The following is a 17,418-nucleotide window of genomic DNA, read 5'->3' as shown; positions in this document are numbered from 1 at the left end:
GCTATTTGTCATTGCTTTTATTCACACACACATATATATATATATATATATATATATATATATATATATATATATGTATATATATATATTAATCTATAAGAAGTGATTGGAATGTACCATTATACACCTATTTGTTGTTGAGTAACATTATCATTACAAGATATGATAATAAACTCTGTTGATGTGGTAGAAATGGCATAGACTGTATGATGTATATCTCAATATTCTAATATTATAATATTCTAAAACAAAGCATCATCTATTTGACTAAAAAATTTTTTTATTATGCGAATGCGATTTAAACATTCTGCTGCAATTTTTTAAATAATATTTTTAATGAAAATTCTATTATTTTATAGAATCAAAAGAAAAGCCACTTAAATTGCATTGAACATTATTTTATTACAAACAAGATAATATTATAATAATATAATTTCTCAACAAATAATTTCGTTTGCTTATATATATATACATGTATATATTAGAACTTTTGTTTAACATATTTTTTCATTATTACTTGATAATTATTTAGCATACGATTAAATTATGCATCATATGTCAAACTACAATGATGTTAATATTGTATCAATGTATAAACGTATAAATGTGTAATATTCTTGAATATATTGAAAACAAGAATATGTACGTCCAAATGAAATATGTGAAATATGTTTTCTTTTTGTGTTGATTATCAGTTTCTATTTCAATAATTAACCAACTTCAAATAACGTTCATATTTTTATAAAATATTACTCGTTGTTATTTTATTTACTACATTATTTTGTAAATAGTCAATAAAGTGGCACAACGTATTTTTCATCATTATACATATCAGTAATTACTAATCAAATAATTATATTTTTAGCTATATATATATATATATATACATCTAAAAATTTGTTAAACATTATTTTAATCTGATACAAAAATAATATTCTGAAATATGATATAATTCTATATTTAGTAAAAGGAAGTAAATATCTTCAAATACTAAAGTACAAAATTAAATGCTCCTTTTTAATTATGCTTTGTGCACTTAATTTTTATGTGAAATAATTTTTTGCTCAAAATATAAACACGAAATTCATATCTTATGTAACTGTATTTTACTCAAATGAACAAATAAATATTCAGAAAGAACAAATCGTAACTTAGTTAGTTTCTAATATTTACAAATATATATAATATTTTTCCATATTATTTTATCCATAAAATATATATAGTTTCAATTTTACAATTTTTTATTATTTTTGTTGTGTATTATCCGAGACAGTATCAGGGAATAAAGGATCCCAAAAACCTGTAAAAATAATACCTTATAAATATTCATGTAAGATATATGATATTTTCATACATCTTACATTAATATGTCTGTAAAGATTCAAAAATATATGCATATATAAAAATAATTATGTAAATTATATTTATACCTGGTGGTGTTGCTTCTCTGGCATAATATACATTTTTGTGACGTGAACATTGATTTTTCCACATTTGTACTTGTTTTTCAGAAATACCAGGTTTATTTTTATAATACTATGAGAAAAAAATTAGTATACATTTAGAAATAATATTACTGAAATTGAATAATTCTATACATATATTTTTACAATATGAACAAAGTTACTTAATTTTCTATTACTATCTATAATATTTTACCTCAGCACATTCCCAACAACTCCATTTTTGATTTTTTACTTTATCATCTTTTTTAGTTGATTTATCTGTATAGATATATTCATGGTCATTTTTTTTCATATTTTCAAGCCTATAAATTAAAAAATTGTACAATAATATGAATTAATAATGTTTGTTAAAAATTTTCTTGAGTAAACTTAATATAATACGCATTATACCTAAGTAAATTTTTATTTATTTCTTTATTTACATTATTAATATTATTCTCTTTCAGAGAACTTTCTTCAAAATATGTTTCATCATAACATGTATATTGAAGTGGACTTAATGCAATCTGTTTTGTACATGCAATTCCCTCATAATTATTCTTTTCAGCAAGTTTTTGTTCTGATTGAATATCTTGACGAAATGTCAAGCACTTTTTTTTTATATTATCAGCATCCATCTCTGGAGATAAGAAACCATCATCATCAATAAAAAAATTTGGATTTTTTGTTGAGCACACTTTATTTTGCATTTCTATAGAATTATTACAGGACAGAGCAGTTACTTTTATATGGTCAGTCTTTTTAAGTCTTCGTTTTAACTTTATCCGACTTCTATTTTCTAATTGTACGTGTTTGTAATCTGGACTGCTTTCTATTACATCGTCGAATATCGTCTCATTCTTATCATTAATATCATTTAAATTTATAATGTCAATTTTTCTATCACTTATAGCTTTACTTTGCATTATATTTTCTATGGAAGATTTACAATTGAATAGAAATCTTTTAGGTTTTTTTATTGTTACATCTTTCTCAGTAGAAGTTAGAGTAGTATTATCTACCTCTTTTTTAATATTATAAAATGGAAGTGTTGTTTGTCTTAATTTTTTGTCATCTGATGTTGTATGAAATTTATAATATATAGAACTTTCTTTGTCCTTCATTTGCTCCTTTTTAGGACTAACTAAATTATCATTCAACTGTTGTTTATTTTGATGAGCTTTCTTAAATAATTTTTTTCTGTTTTTCTTATTACATTGTTTATTAACTACGGGAGTATTATAGACAACAAAAGGAGAACAATTATTAAAAGATATATTGTTTAAATATTGTTCAGACTTCATACAATTATCGCCAATATTTTGTTCACTATAATCTGATTTATTATCAGTTTCCACAGTACACGGAATAATTGTATTGTCACTATTCATAGAAACTTCATTTTCAGAAGTCATATTAATAGATTTTTCATCTTTTCGAATAAATATTGGACTTTCAGGTAAAATAAGATTTGTTGATTTTTTACAAGGAGATTGATATATAGTGTCATCAATATCTATATCCCTGTCAAACAGGGATTTTTCTAAAACGTCATTATTTTCTTTCATAAAGCTTACATTTCTTTTTCTATCATTGATTACTTCTTCTTCATCCGATAGATTTTTTTGGTACTTGAATTTTGTTAAAAATTCAACATCGTCGGTAAATGCGTGTATAGATTTTAAACTAAAATAAATATAATAAAATGTCATTTATTATTTACAATATTATAATAAATAAAACAATTCTAAAAAAACTATAATCTTCAAATCAAATTATTATGTATAAAATAATATATATACTTACACATTCTCTTCCTTCCATGCTTCTTGAATTTCTTTGTGCATAGAATTATCAACTCCATAGGTCTTAACTAAATCCAGATATTTATTCCACAATTCTATAAAAAAATTATGCAAAAATGAGATATTTTCATTTCTTTTAATAACGTAACCTAAAGGATACATAATATTATAACATATATAAGTACATACATAGATGCGCGCGCACACGCACATACATACATATATACATACGCACGCACAATTATAAATACATGATTAAATATAAATGATAACTAAAATAATGTTGAAAATCAAAGATTAACCTTAGTGCTAAATATATAATAAAGCAATGTCAATAGATTGCAAATAATAGATATTATTATGCGAATATAAATATTATCATTATCTATATAATAAAAATATTATATTAAGGCAGAATAATGAGAAAGTTAAACGGTATTGTTTTGAATATATATTAATTTATGTATATTAAACTAAGGAATCCCTATACATAACAAAAAATTGATACAAGTTATAAATTTTTTTTTATTATGATGAAACTAAAATATATTTACTTACTTTGATACTGCTCGTACGCCTTTTGTAAGATTAGAGCAAAGGTCTTGGTAGCGATCTCAGCGGTTTCATTTTCTACGGAATAATTAAGCCGTGGAACGCTTGACATCATTGTCAATGCTTTTTATGAGGTTAGGTATTTTTAGGCAGTTCGATGCCCTCTTTATTTTCTTTTCCACGGAAGATCGTTAATTATACCGTTATAATTTTATTGTATACATCTGTTTCGTGCTGAACATATAAACGAACAAACTCATCAAAGGAAACAAAAGATATTTTATTATCTAGGTTTCCTCAAAATGTTTTCGATACGTTGGGACGCCTTATCTCTCGATCGCAAAGCGATCCGCCATGTTTCTTCAATAGATAGGGCATTACCGGCAATGGATGACCTAACCTCAGATTCCTTTAGCTGACACACATTTGTGGGTTGTCTCTTCAATCTGAAATGTTTGTAAGTATTATTATTAATTATACGCATTTTATTTCATCTTCAAAATTGTTTCATAATGTAATTATTGAAATAAATACATTCGGAATGAAATATTGAAAATTTAGATATATATTTATGTATTACAATGATTAATTTGTATATGATTGGATTTATCCAAGATTATGTATTTTTATATTATTCATATATTAATATATAATAAATAATTATTACTTATTGTATTTGAAAAATAATAATTCTCTTATTTTATTGACAAAAAAATTGTAAATTGCACGTCTTTATTATGCATATATATATATATATATATATTTTTTTTTTTTTTTCATTATGTACAGTAGATTTTGTAATGTAAATTGGAATTAAATATTTACTCATATCTTAAAAATGCTTATGTAGTCATTTCTTAGAGAGCATCCAATCATTCCAAATACTGCTTGTTTATTAAAAAAAAAAAAAAAGGTAATTTCTAAAATAGACTTAAGATACATATATAAGTAGTTGACTTTCCTTGATGTTGCATACTTTAGTTAAATGAAATTGTTTTTTATAGTAAGAAAATCATAATACTAATAACATTAAAAGGTAAATCTATGTAGTAGTATAAAGAACACTACTTGTTTTATATATACTATAGTACTGTAGTACTGTTATAGTATTATCAATTTTAGTAACATTAAATATGTATGAAATTATGTATGTATAGATCAATATCCATTAATAAAGATTCTGAAATGACTTGTTTCTGCTTCGATTCTATTTCTATTTAATTTTAAAATAGTAATTTAGACCTTTTTCAATTTTATACAAAACGTACTTTAAAAAATGTGCAACACTTTATGTACAAGCAATTATGAGCTAAAGGCTGTTTGAGAGGAAGTCGAGGGTTGGAATAGGTTATGTTCCAGGTTGATTGATAATTTACCTGGGGGTCGAGTGATAGAAGGGGAAGGATTACAAGTTTCCAAACCATAACATGACATAAGTGCAGACAATGCACTGCGTACACCGACTGTTGCAACTTGTGACCATCTACCAGAACTCACTGCATCGTCACCTGCATATACAGCATGTGCATCAAAACTTGCCACTGGAACCATCTTTGTATCTATACAAAAAAATATAGGATTAACAAGATCATGATTCTATGAATATAATTAATTAACTAACCTATAGAAGGTGGATTCAATATAGGAATATGAGATTCCAGTTGCCCACTTGGTCTTGTATTTCCTGCAAGGCGTAGTTCAGCATGCAGATCTCCTAACAGTTGCACTACTTTTGGATCAGTCTATAGAATAATTGTAAGAATTTGATAAAGAATCTTAATTGTGGTAAATGATTTAAACTTATATCCATTTACCTCATTGTCTGATCGCAATGACATAAGATCTTCAACACGAATTGGCTTCCCTTGATTTAAGGCATTTGTGAGAATGCTCAGTTTTCGTGCAAGAGTATCTTCTGCATTTCCTTCTATGATGTGTGAAGTAATATCTCCCTTTGGATTAGTAGATGATTTAATAGGTGGAGAACTATTATAGTAGTATGATGATGGAGAAACCAAAAAAGGACCACTCTGATTAAATAATCCATCTCCCCCATAATGTGATTCTGTACTAAGACGATTTGCATGGGAATTGTAGCCTGCTTCCATCTTCAACCGTTTAGAAGACCTGAAATCAAATCATAATAATATCAGGATTTTATAATAAATTAAAAGATCATTACATAATTTTGCATAGATAATTTTTATATATGCTATTGAATATTTTTAATATATATGTTAGCATACAATTAAAAAAAAAATATATATGTATATATATAAAACAAACATTCTTATCATAAAATATTTAAATTTATTGAAAAATTAAGAATAGCAATAGCTAATCAATACTAAAAAAATTTCTAAGCATTCATCAACTTGACATATACTGTACTCAAATATCAATAATTATTGATTAATTATTGATTGCATTTCAACTAGTTCACATGAATATATATTAGCTAAACCAAAGTTGCATATATAAGAAAAATAACAATATAAATATTTTAACATAATATATATGTATGTGTGAGTAATATAATGCTTTAATTTAAAATTAAAACTATTTAAAAATTTTTTAATGAATAAAATACTTTGTAGAATAAAAACATAAATAAAATGGTATTATATGCATGCAGATAATAGTGATCATGCAAAGATGAAAATTATCTGAAAATGTACATAATGAGTAAGCTTATGTAATAAACCCCAATATACATATACATATATATATATATATATATATATATATATATATATATATATGTATGTATATAATTAAGTAAAACATACAAGTAACATAATATGAATGCTAAGGACTCTTGCATATTACTTATATAAATTTTTTCTTTTATTTAAATAAATATTTATGTACTTAATTATATTTTATATAAATCAATAATAATTTATTTTAATTAATTACTCTCTATATAAATTAAATATAACAGAGAAAAATTTATAACAAATTTCATTTGTAGTAATTATTGACATTTGTATAATAAATTATGATGAGTGTGTATACATGTATAATGAGAATAAATCTACAAAAATTAGATTGTTATCAAGGTAATGGAATTTAAGCAGTTTACATTTTAGTTAGGTAAATGAAAGCATATGTACTGTTACAGGATATGTATATTCTGAAATAAATCATGAATTTGGACACCCTCGGTGTAAATGTATATTAACGAATTTGGAATATTTATTACCTATGTAAACTTTTATAAGTGCTACAAAATTTGTCCCTCTATCATTCAGCCACAATAATTCTATTTCCTGAAACATAATTTGTGTTTGTTAGAATTAATTGCCAATTAGTTGTATGTTGTGCTTACATATTTTATATATATATTCTATTTATTTATTTATTTTTTATTATATTTCAAAGTATATGTTGACATCTGCTAATTCCACAAATAAATGTATATCTCTTCATTATATTTTATTTAATTTAATAATTTGAAAATGAACGAATTTTTACAACAGATCAATATTTAGTTTTTCAAACGAAACATATAATTTTAATCATCATATCATATATCTCAAGTGACAGAAAATTAATTGTTATCTGATTATATTTTGATAATAGATTTTTAACAAATAAGCATAGTGGGTGTTCTTTCAATGATTTATCATTCCAATAGATTTGCATTGTATAACAATTATTAACTACAAGTATTGATCAAGTGATTTTAAATATAATAACTAAATTAGTATTATTTGGTCATACTTTATGAAGTTTAATAAGAATAAAACATATATATATATCCTATAAAAAGGTATAAACAATCATTTTGTTTAAGTAACTTTATTGTCCTTACGATGTAATATTAATAAATTTCATTATCAAGTCAAAAGTAATTAGATACGAAATTATTTATCAGATATTATTAGTTTAAGTTATTGATAAATAATTGCATGTACATGGTTTTAAAGACACTGTTTTTTGTTTAAAAAATAATGTAGTACCCGATATTTTTTTTTTTTTATTTCATAAAACTGACTTATATATAGTAAATTTAAGTTAGGTTGTGAATTTAATGTTGTATCTATATGATGCTACATATTATTTATACCTAATAAATATAAGAATTGATTATAACAATACTCAAATTTATTTCATTCTAGAAAAGAAGAATCTAAATTACATAAATGTATATCATAATACAAACAATATTATATGGCAAAGCAATACAGATTATTTAATTTATGATTTAATAATTTATTAATAAACTATTGAGATATATATATATATATATAAAGATGGTCCTTAATTTGAATTATAGAACAATGAAAATTTTTTTTTAATTGTCTATATTATTGGGGATTGTTTTCATTTTTTGAACACCCCCATGCTTAAATATAAGAATTAACTTAATTTAACATTTTTTTTTTGAAAATGTTAGCATAAATTAGTTATCATTTTAAACAAGCAGTATTCTCTATAAAAATGCTTGTCTATAAATTTTATATTATCTTGAATATTACTGTAAACTTCTTTGAAGAGAGAAATTGTTTTATTATTATTAGTTTTGGATGCTCTTCATAAATGCTTTTATATATATTTAAATAGATTATATAACAATCAATATATATTTTGTGACTTTGGAAATAAGAGAAGTATAAGAAAACATACAGTCAAAACTTACTATATACCTTCAAAGAATACGATTCTTTTCTGTTATCCTTTATTCTCTTATAATAATAATAATAATAATAGTAGTAATAATAATAATAATAATAATAATAATAATGATAATAATAATAATGATAATAATAATAATAATAGTAATAATAATAATAATAATAATAATGCATCCTTACATGACATGTACAACATTTTAAAAGATAGGAGATCCTTGGAAAATTAATAAAATTTGTACCATTGTATATTTGAATCTGAAACTATACAAAATGCTAAAACATTATTTTATTTTTATAGCAGATAATATTGTTGGAAGAGGATAAACACGCTTTGATGTAGACATTGTGGAATTGGTAGAGAAAGTAACATATACTTTGTTGTTCTCGCTTATATAATAAAAAAATTTCTATTTCCCAAGGCCCCAGTGTGTTCTTTTAATCAACACTCATCCTGTAAAGATCACTATTATAAATTTAATAAAACAAAATAAAACGAAATAAAAAAAAAAAAGAAAAAAAAAAAAAAAAAAAAAAAAAAAAAAAAAAAAAAAAAAAAAAAAGAAACGTAAAAGGAGACTACAGAGAGTTAAATCATAAATTATTTTAATATCATTAAATATCCACTCATTGTCCACAAAAATATTGCATAAAAACACCTTTGGGTATCTAATAAAAGTATATTACAACAATTTAATATTATTTTACATTGCAGTGACATACATTTGAAACTGGCAAAGATATAAGTTTCATTATAAGAATGGTACTATGATAAAACACATGCAGAGAAAATAAAAATATTAACAGATGTTGTTTACCATTCGTATATCGAAACTTATTATAGTTGTTTATATATAGTACAAATTAACGAACTGTTATTACAGTTTTAAAGAATGACCAATCAAAATATAGCTGGTTTATAAATGTAAATGAATAAATTGGCATAACATAAATAAAATTGATTATCAAAGATGTTAAGATTAACAACTTCCATTATATATTCATATGTAATCCTAACATTATGCACTCCCTGTTCTTGATCTTGCAATAAGTTTTTGCAATCCCTCGTTGATTTAAACTAAAAGGACTTTACATGTTTCAGTCCATCTGTCCAGACGCGCATATATGTATATATATGCATATATACGTATATGCGTGTATATATATTTATATATATATATATATATATATATTTTTTTTTCCCTATTTAATACTTATTCTTATTTAAATTTTACTTGTTCCTTGGTGAAAAATAATAGTATGATATCACTTTAATATAGCTTTTATAACGTAATATTCAATTATAATCGAGTTGACTAAATTATAACTCGACTATTTCTGATTTGAGCTTGAATAGTATATTTACAAACATATTACTGATATATTTAAATCTTAGCATACATATGCAAATTATGAATGTATATAAATTTATTGGAATAACAGCAGTGCGCATATGTCACTATTTAAGCACTCTGCATGTAAAGAATATTCATGTATGCATATGCATGCCCATACACGCATAAATTCATATATGTACATATTTAATCATATTTGGTAGTGAAATAATTAATTGAAAAAGATATTTCTTAATTTTTTATAAGAAACATTTTGTGACCATAATAGCAAAAAATGGTAGTTTTGATCACAGTAAATTGGGAGAGGTACAGATTTTATATAAAGATATAGTAAATGAACTGATTTTCATAATAGGCGAGCACAAAATCTTAGGATGTGTATATGTGTGTAACAGTACCAACGCCATATTCCAAATCACTATATTATTAAATCATGTAATGCATAGCGACATATAAAAGTATTTATATAAAAACGTACACATTTAATGAAACGTTCATTGCAGTCCCCTGTGTATTTCTAAATTACACAGATCTTAAATCATCTAAAAGTAATCTGCAAAATGAAGAGTGCTGGCATCAAATATCTCTGTAGCTCTGACCTTTTTTTTCTTTTTCTTTTTTTCTTTTTTATTTATTTATCTTTTTCTTTTTTATCCCTATCTAAAGGCGTCGACTTCTTTGGTCATTCGCCGAGTTCTGACCTTTAAATAGAAAGCAACGTCGTATATGTCCACATACTTATTTTATATCGATCTTCGATAGTATTATTGTCGCCTTTAAGCGACATAAGAAAACTAAAAGAATCTCATTTATTTACTAATTGAAATTTCATGCAAACGAGCGAAGCGAATGAGGTACTACACATTTATATATCATCCTTTCAAATTATTCTAGTAACATAATTTGCTAAGAGAGAATAAATGCCAAGCATAACTGCAGTACACAGCCAGCTATGTGTGTGTAAGCAATTAGTTTCTGGTAAGTTCTGGAACATTAATTGTCTCTCTAGAACTACTCACCCTCCAACGTCTGATATATCTTCAATGGCCCTATGAGGGCCTCCTCTATTTGGAAGAGCAAGAAGAGGCACTCTTCCCGCAGAGCTCTCATGTTGATCCCGTAACTGACGTTTTCGCTTTTTGCTCCACAATTCATGACAATCCTGCCATGTTGGCAACTGAGGTGCTGGCATCCTATTTATAATACGTATTAATATACGTATCATAAGGATTAATTATAAATACAACTAATTTGAAAAAAATTCGATGTGTATAAGAAAAACGTACTGCTCAGGTTGGACATTTTTCAACCAATTACTTTTCAGTGCATCGGCTGCTGTTATTCGTTTTTCAGGATCTAACTCCAACATTCTATCCAAAAGATCCAATGCTGGTGCTGGCATAAAAGAAAATTCTTCTCTTAAACGACGTCTATGTGACCTTTTTGGTTTAAGCGTATGCCATAAGGGTAATTTTATGACAGACGGCCAAACAGCTGGAGTGGGTGTACCACAGATTCGGGAAATCATTTCTAATTGCATCATTTCAACATTTGCCTATTTAAAAAAATGTTTTAGAAATTATATAATCATTTTTATAAATTTCTATGTGTTTCTATGAGTACTATTACCTGAAATAAAGGTTTCTTAGAAAACAGTTCTCCCAAGATACATCCACAACTCCAAACATCAATAGCAGGTCCATATCGTTCTTCGCCCAATAACAGTTCAGGTGGTCTATACCATAATGTGATAACTTTATTCGTATATGGTCTTTGTCGATCTTCTGCATTATAAAGCCTCGCTAATCCGAAATCGGCTAGCTTTACTTCTCCTCTGAAAGATACAAAATGAATAAAATAACATCTTGATCATCGAAGTCAAATATTATACTGACTACTATTCCAATAACACGTACTTATTATTCATTAATATGTTAGAACATTTGATATCTCTATGCAAGAAATTTTTGCTGTGACAATAATTTAGTCCATCTAGTAATTGCTTCATGATACTGGCATTATTCATTTCATTAAAATCAACCATGCCAGATTCTAAGAGTCCCATTAAGTCGTGATCCATATATTCAAAAACTAAATAAAACGATCCTTTATCCTATAATATAAAGATATTAGTAATGTATAATATAATTTGGTTAATAATGCAATATAATACAAAAATAACATAATGGATTTCTTAAAATATTTAAAATTATCATTAATCAATTATGAGACGATATACCTTTCTAAAATCTAAAGCATCTTGCTTATCAGTCACTATTTCTCGAAGATTAACAATGTTCTTGTGATTTAACTGTCTCAATATCTTTATCTCGCGGACCGCTGTTATAGGAAAACCTTCCTTTTCATTTTCTAAGCGAACTTTTTTTAAGGCAACAAGTACACCCGCTCGCTTATCTTGAGCTTTGTACACTTGGCCATAAGTACCCTCCCCAATCTGTGCAATAACTTCAAATACGTCGACGCAACGCTCGCCCCAATCTTTTCCACCAGAGGCAGACATAGGAGTGTGACAATTTCGTGAACCTCTTCTTTTTAATATTTTTGGCCTCTTCAATTTTGGCTTTGGAGTAATACGTTCGATCACATGTTGTGGTGGTGTCGCATTTGGATCTTCTTCTCCGCTCAAATCTTCAGATCCAGGAACGACTAAAATATAAATATAATCATTGTATTGTATTTATTAGCTTATTTATATTTTCTTTTGATGTAAATATGAAAATACTAACCTGGTGGCATTGGTAAATCTTTGATGCTCTTTTTCTGTGGTGGTTTTGGAGTTGAAGATGGGAATTTCATTTGTGCTTTACTGGGTGGACTTGGGGAATGACTAGGAGGTGAATCTATATTCTCCAAATCATTTTGATTAATACCAGGTGGTAAAGGTAATCTTGATAAACTTTTCGTCTTAAACGCTACAATAGGCGGCTTTGGCGGATCCACGGATTTCAAAGGAACTAAATTATTTGGTGAATTAAATTTGGACATAACTGTATTTGGTGCTGGAACTGGAATAGGAATAGGTGGTGGAGGAACTGATAAATTTGCAAGAACTGTTGGTGGTATTGGTACAGGAATAGGCACTGGTACAGGTACATGTGACAAGCCTGATGTATTTCTAGTCTCAGGTTGAGGCAGTGGTGGAGGCTGTGCACTCATATTAGCTGGAATGCTCGGACTATTTGTAATAGTAGCATGGCAATTGTTGGATACAGACATTGTAGGTGATGTACGCACAACGGTGTGAGATGGTGCACTGGTCCTTGGCATAAGATTTGAAGGTGCATTATGTGTCGACAGTATCGGTAAAGGTGGAGTTCTTCCTGCTAAATTATTATCTTCTGTGACCGGAACTGGAATGTTAACAATATCAAGAGATTTCATTGTTTCATTTGATGATTTGGGTTGTTCTTTGTGACCTAAAGATTTGCTTTTGTTATCAAAGCTGGTTTTATTTTCAGACGGTCCAGTACTTGAATCTTTCTCATCTGTGCCTTCTATAATTTGAACCTCATCTTGATTAACAGCTTTCTCCTTTGCTGCTTGTAACTTTTTATATGCCAATTCTCTCATATTTCTATCTTTTACAAGTTCAGCAAACAAACTAGTTTCACTAATTTTTGCTTGCACCCTAAGATTTCTCGCAGTAATACTAGTTGGACTTCTGGCTCTTGACCTATGCGGAGATGGAGAAGGAATCCTCGACGGACGTGGGCTTTTTGATTTATGCTTTCTCGATGATTTATGTGATTTACTAGGAGAACGTGATTTTTTAGGACTTCGACTTCTTCTTCGTGAACGCGACCTTGAACGCGATTGAATTTTCCTACTCCATCGTCCAGGACTACGAGATCTTGATCGAGAAAGTGGTAGAGTTAACCTAAATAAATAACATGTAGTGACATCATATGCATATATACGTATATATGTATGTATGTATGTATAATAATTACACATATACAAAATAATCAGTATTACCTGCTCCCAGTAGGACTTCTAATTGATCTTGATTTTCTTTTATCCCTTCTATCTTTTTCATGATGTCTATACCTTCGATCAGATCCTCCTTCCTTCCTTCTACGTTTACTTGCAGAAGGAGAGGTAGGAGGATCACCCCTTCTTCTGTGACTTACAGGACTGGGGCTAAATTCTCGCCTTCTTAATGTTGATGGACTAGGACTATGTCTTGTTCTATGCAACATTGGACTAAAATCTCTTCTTCGTGGCGGGCTATGATCTCTACGTCTTGCTGGACTAGGACTATGAGGACGCCTACGAGTTGAACTGGTTGTTGCATTAGGACTAGCAGGACTATGTCTTGTATGTATGTTGGGACTATGCTTTTGCCTTTCTGGACTGTGCTTTCTTGTAGATACACTTGTTTTGTTACCTATAGGCGTTGTTGCTCTAGGTGGTAATAACGGTGTATGCGGTGATTCTGTTTGTCGAACAGGTGAAAGAGGCGGAGGTGTAACATTCCTAGGTTGCCTTAACAATTCAAGTTCTACATCGCTAAGACATCTTTGCTCCTGAGGAGTAGCAGGTGATATAGGAGAAGTACTATCCTTCAAAGGTAAAGGTGGGGATTCAGACCAATTTTCAACTGGTTTTTCATGATCTGGACTAATTATAACTTCTTCGGTTATATGATGAGGACTAAGACTGTGAGAGCATCGTTTAGATTTTCTTTTCTTCTTTTTTCCAATACTAGATGAAGGACTTAAACTTCTTTTCTTCTTCTTTTCTCGTTTATGCTTTTTCTCTTTCCTTCTCGCATAACGTCTAGATTCTTCTTCATATTCTGGTGTACCACTATGCATACTTGTTGCAGGTTGTTGTTCGTTTGATGAGTAATGTCTGTTAGAATGTCTATGCTGTACTGGAGGAGAAGGTGAAAGACTAATCGGTGATGCTCCAAGAGTTCGTTGAGGACTACTTCTGTAATACCTCCTTTGCAGAACAGTTTCAGGTACATCTCCGTCCGTATAACTATTACCTCTGCTATCCTCTGATTGAATTTCTCCTGCTTCTGGTTCTGATAAATCTTCACTACTTACATCAGAATATTCAACCAATGGTTTTACAATAGAAGAAGCTACAGTTGGTACACTTTCTAAAGATTTGTCACGTGATCTCTTCTTCTTCTTTTTACCAGAACTTTTACCCTTTCCATGCCGTCTGTGTCTACTTTTATCAGAGCTTTCGAAGCTATGACGATTTACATCACTGCCTGCACTACTTCTCCTCCGTGATCGAAATCTCCCATTACGTTCTCCTCTTTCGATGTCACGACTGCTAGGCATGTCACCTTCTAAAATCAAAAATATCCGTACTTCAGAAGTAGCATAACGTAATAACATCAATTTTTTTAACGGGTATGAAACTTACTTATTAATTAATAAAAAACATTATATATTAATAAGCTTAAAAATAAAGCATGATTATGTATTATATACATATATTTATAAACTAGTTATTTTTACAGAAAATTGATAAAGGTAGAAGATAGATATTTAAAGATATTTGGTACAAGATCATATAATTTTGTGATCATAATATTAAATATACTCTTTATTATACTCTTTGATTTGTATAAAACAAATGCTTGAAAATATGTTTTGTTCAATGAATTTGTACACATCATTCATATTTTTTATTCTAATTTTGAATATATTTAATTTTTAATGGTATAATTCTTCAATAAAAAGATTTTATTGTTGAACATTAATTTAATCCAAAAATATGAATTACTCAATCAATTAGTATAATTCTACAATATTAATGATTATGAAAAATTGATTTTTTTTTTGCTATGAAGATCGAAGACAAAAGGTATCTTTAAATTTATACTACATACTTCTCCCCTTTTTTTTCTTTTCTTTTTCTTTTTTTTTTTTTTTTTTTTTTTTTTTATTTCTAAGTCGATAATCACGTATAAAGAACTTACACGTTATACACACGCGAATGTATGAGAGCTATAAACACACAGGTGCGCGCGCGCGCAGTGCACTTCGACATCATATTGCGGAAGACATCCATAGATCAAAGCCATCGACTTTAATGACTTTTAATGTTATACAAGAGTCATGGAATTAGTTGTAAAACATATTGTACCCATAACACTAGTTATCCAGTTTTCAACAGTTACATCAAGAACACGGAATTTTTCAATCGACGAAGGACAGCCGCCATTGCGAAGAACTGAGTGGCAAGGGAGTTGCCCGATTTTCACGAAGAGGAAAAAAATACTTAGACAAAATTTTACAAGGCATAAATAACACATTAGTCGATTATATTTACTCACGTGTGATATAAACCTTGTGATATCAAGTTGTATGTTGAGATCCTTTTCATCGGACTGATCCAACGTAGCGATGAATATAACAGCTACATTCGTTGCTTCGTTAAAGTTTTAGCACATATTACGTAGGCCACAGGTAAAATCTTATAAGAATGTATGCCTATTGCAACGATTTAATCTTTAGACAATCATATTTTTATGACTTTAATAGCCGATGCATCATATCTCATGTATTTTCTTTTGGATTGTATTTGGTTTTATCATAAAGGTAGCTCGAGTAAGCAGAAGCCATTAACCATTAGCATGTCCTTGCCTGACGTAACAATAGTAAAGTGCTGCCACTGCATTCCAAATTGCGGCGGAAACACGAAACATATGCGAATCTTGTCTGATTGGCTGAAATAAAATTGCATCATAATAAACGATTACAAATTTAGAACATGAATCTACCACGAAAAATATATTTTACGTATAAATAAATATGTTGTAATTTATCGAAAGATTTATCGATATGTTAGAAAAAGAAAACTAAAATGTTTAAAACTAAAAACATTCAAATATTTCCATAAAAAAAACTATTCTGAACTGTTAATATTCTTTATTCATATGGTTGCTTTCTTTAACGTCACATTTGTTTAATTATAAAATTTATTATGTATATACTTTTATCCTTCTTCTTGTTAATCGTATTGGCAATTCTTTATTTGTATGAGTTATATATTAAGCTCGCTTATATATATATATATATATATATATATATATATATATATATATATACATATATACATATATATATATTAGATATTTATTTCATTATGATAATCGATTGAAGTTGGTACGAATTAACTTTATAATATACGCATTTATAATTAAATGTTATCATTTTCTATAAAACAATATAAATTTTTATAATAAAAATTCAAGAAAATAATCTTCAACCATGCAATTTTATAATTCTTTATATTTCATACATACATACATCGATGACATTTAGAAATCCCTATGCAAAACTATAAATAATCACATTTTTATAGAGCACACATGAAACGTCGTATATACATATAGATAAAAAGTTCATATTTCGTAGAAGTGATAACAATTGCATGTTCTCTCTTTTTTTTTACCGTACAAATAAACATTCAATCAAGGTTGAGCTATAGTAAAAGCTTTAAGAACTTCATCATAGATTAATTCTGATTCGTTGATGAAAAGAATAGAATGTCGAGAACCAATAATATTTAAGAACCGCTACGTAGTTGTAGATTGTGATGATTGTTATTGGTCCATGCAAATAATACATAAAAA

At 27.6% G+C, this 17,418-nt stretch overlaps 2 protein-coding genes and 1 long non-coding RNA gene across 12 annotated transcripts; 1 reads left to right on the top strand and 2 right to left on the bottom strand.

Annotated features, from left to right (window-relative positions):
• Positions 1 to 426: 426 nt before the first annotated feature.
• LOC124948739 lies at positions 427 to 3,948 on the bottom strand. 2 transcript variants are annotated; one of them, XM_047492819.1, is made up of 6 exons: positions 3,809 to 3,948; positions 3,252 to 3,345; positions 1,857 to 3,131; positions 1,660 to 1,768; positions 1,431 to 1,536; positions 427 to 1,300 (listed from the first exon to the last, which is right to left on the bottom strand). In XM_047492819.1, exons 1-6 carry the CDS (start codon positions 3,915 to 3,917, stop codon positions 1,245 to 1,247), a joined length of 1,749 nt encoding a protein of 582 aa, XP_047348775.1. In that variant the 5' UTR covers positions 3,918 to 3,948; the 3' UTR covers positions 427 to 1,244. The 2 variants fall into 2 exon arrangements, with proteins under 2 accessions (XP_047348775.1, XP_047348776.1); XM_047492820.1 differs by lacking the exons at positions 427 to 1,300; positions 1,431 to 1,536 and having other exon boundaries at positions 1,716 to 1,768; positions 1,889 to 3,131.
• A 45-nt stretch (positions 3,949 to 3,993) lies between these two features.
• LOC124948736 (cyclin-dependent kinase 12) lies at positions 3,994 to 16,470 on the bottom strand. 9 transcript variants are annotated; one of them, XM_047492808.1, is made up of 12 exons: positions 15,760 to 16,466; positions 13,791 to 15,123; positions 12,542 to 13,692; positions 12,034 to 12,461; positions 11,711 to 11,907; positions 11,424 to 11,628; positions 11,081 to 11,349; positions 10,814 to 10,987; positions 5,617 to 5,929; positions 5,424 to 5,544; positions 5,179 to 5,361; positions 3,994 to 4,248 (listed from the first exon to the last, which is right to left on the bottom strand). In XM_047492808.1, exons 2-12 carry the CDS (start codon positions 15,113 to 15,115, stop codon positions 4,244 to 4,246), a joined length of 4,371 nt encoding a protein of 1,456 aa, XP_047348764.1. In that variant the 5' UTR covers positions 15,116 to 15,123; positions 15,760 to 16,466; the 3' UTR covers positions 3,994 to 4,243. The 9 variants fall into 9 exon arrangements, 8 of the variants coding, with proteins under 8 accessions (XP_047348764.1, XP_047348765.1, XP_047348761.1 ...); XM_047492805.1 differs by lacking the exon at positions 3,994 to 4,248 and having other exon boundaries at positions 4,629 to 5,361; positions 15,760 to 16,013; positions 16,117 to 16,468; XM_047492806.1 differs by lacking the exon at positions 3,994 to 4,248 and having other exon boundaries at positions 4,629 to 5,361; positions 15,760 to 16,470.
• LOC124948742 lies at positions 15,750 to 16,781 on the top strand. The gene is made up of 2 exons (XR_007100823.1): positions 15,750 to 16,249; positions 16,382 to 16,781. It is a non-coding gene; the product is annotated as an uncharacterized LOC124948742 (long non-coding RNA).
• Positions 16,782 to 17,418: the final 637 nt, after the last annotated feature.

The sequence above is a fragment of the Vespa velutina genome, chromosome 4, assembly GCF_912470025.1.
Source record: "Vespa velutina chromosome 4, iVesVel2.1, whole genome shotgun sequence".
NCBI lineage: Eukaryota > Metazoa > Arthropoda > Insecta > Hymenoptera > Vespidae > Vespa > Vespa velutina.
The sequence above is the reverse complement of the archived record's forward strand: the minus strand, read 5'-3'. Positions and strand labels throughout refer to the sequence as shown.

Coding starts and splice junctions, on each gene's coding strand:
- LOC124948736 (XM_047492806.1), bottom strand. CDS start 15,115: ATGCCTAGCAGTCGTGACATCGAAAGAGGAGAACGTAATGGGAGATTT. Junction 11,908..12,033: donor ATGCTTTAGATTTTAGAAAG/GTATATCGTCTC, acceptor TTTATATTATAG/GATAAAGGATCGTTTTATTT. Junction 5,545..5,616: donor CATTGCGATCAGACAATGAG/GTAAATGGATAT, acceptor ATTATTCTATAG/ACTGATCCAAAAGTAGTGCA.
- LOC124948739 (XM_047492819.1), bottom strand. CDS start 3,917: ATGATGTCAAGCGTTCCACGGCTTAATTATTCCGTAGAAAATGAAACC. Junction 3,346..3,808: donor GGCGTACGAGCAGTATCAAA/GTAAGTAAATAT, acceptor ATTTTTTTATAG/AATTGTGGAATAAATATCTG. Junction 1,769..1,856: donor ATAAATAAAAATTTACTTAG/GTATAATGCGTA, acceptor TTTAATTTATAG/GCTTGAAAATATGAAAAAAA.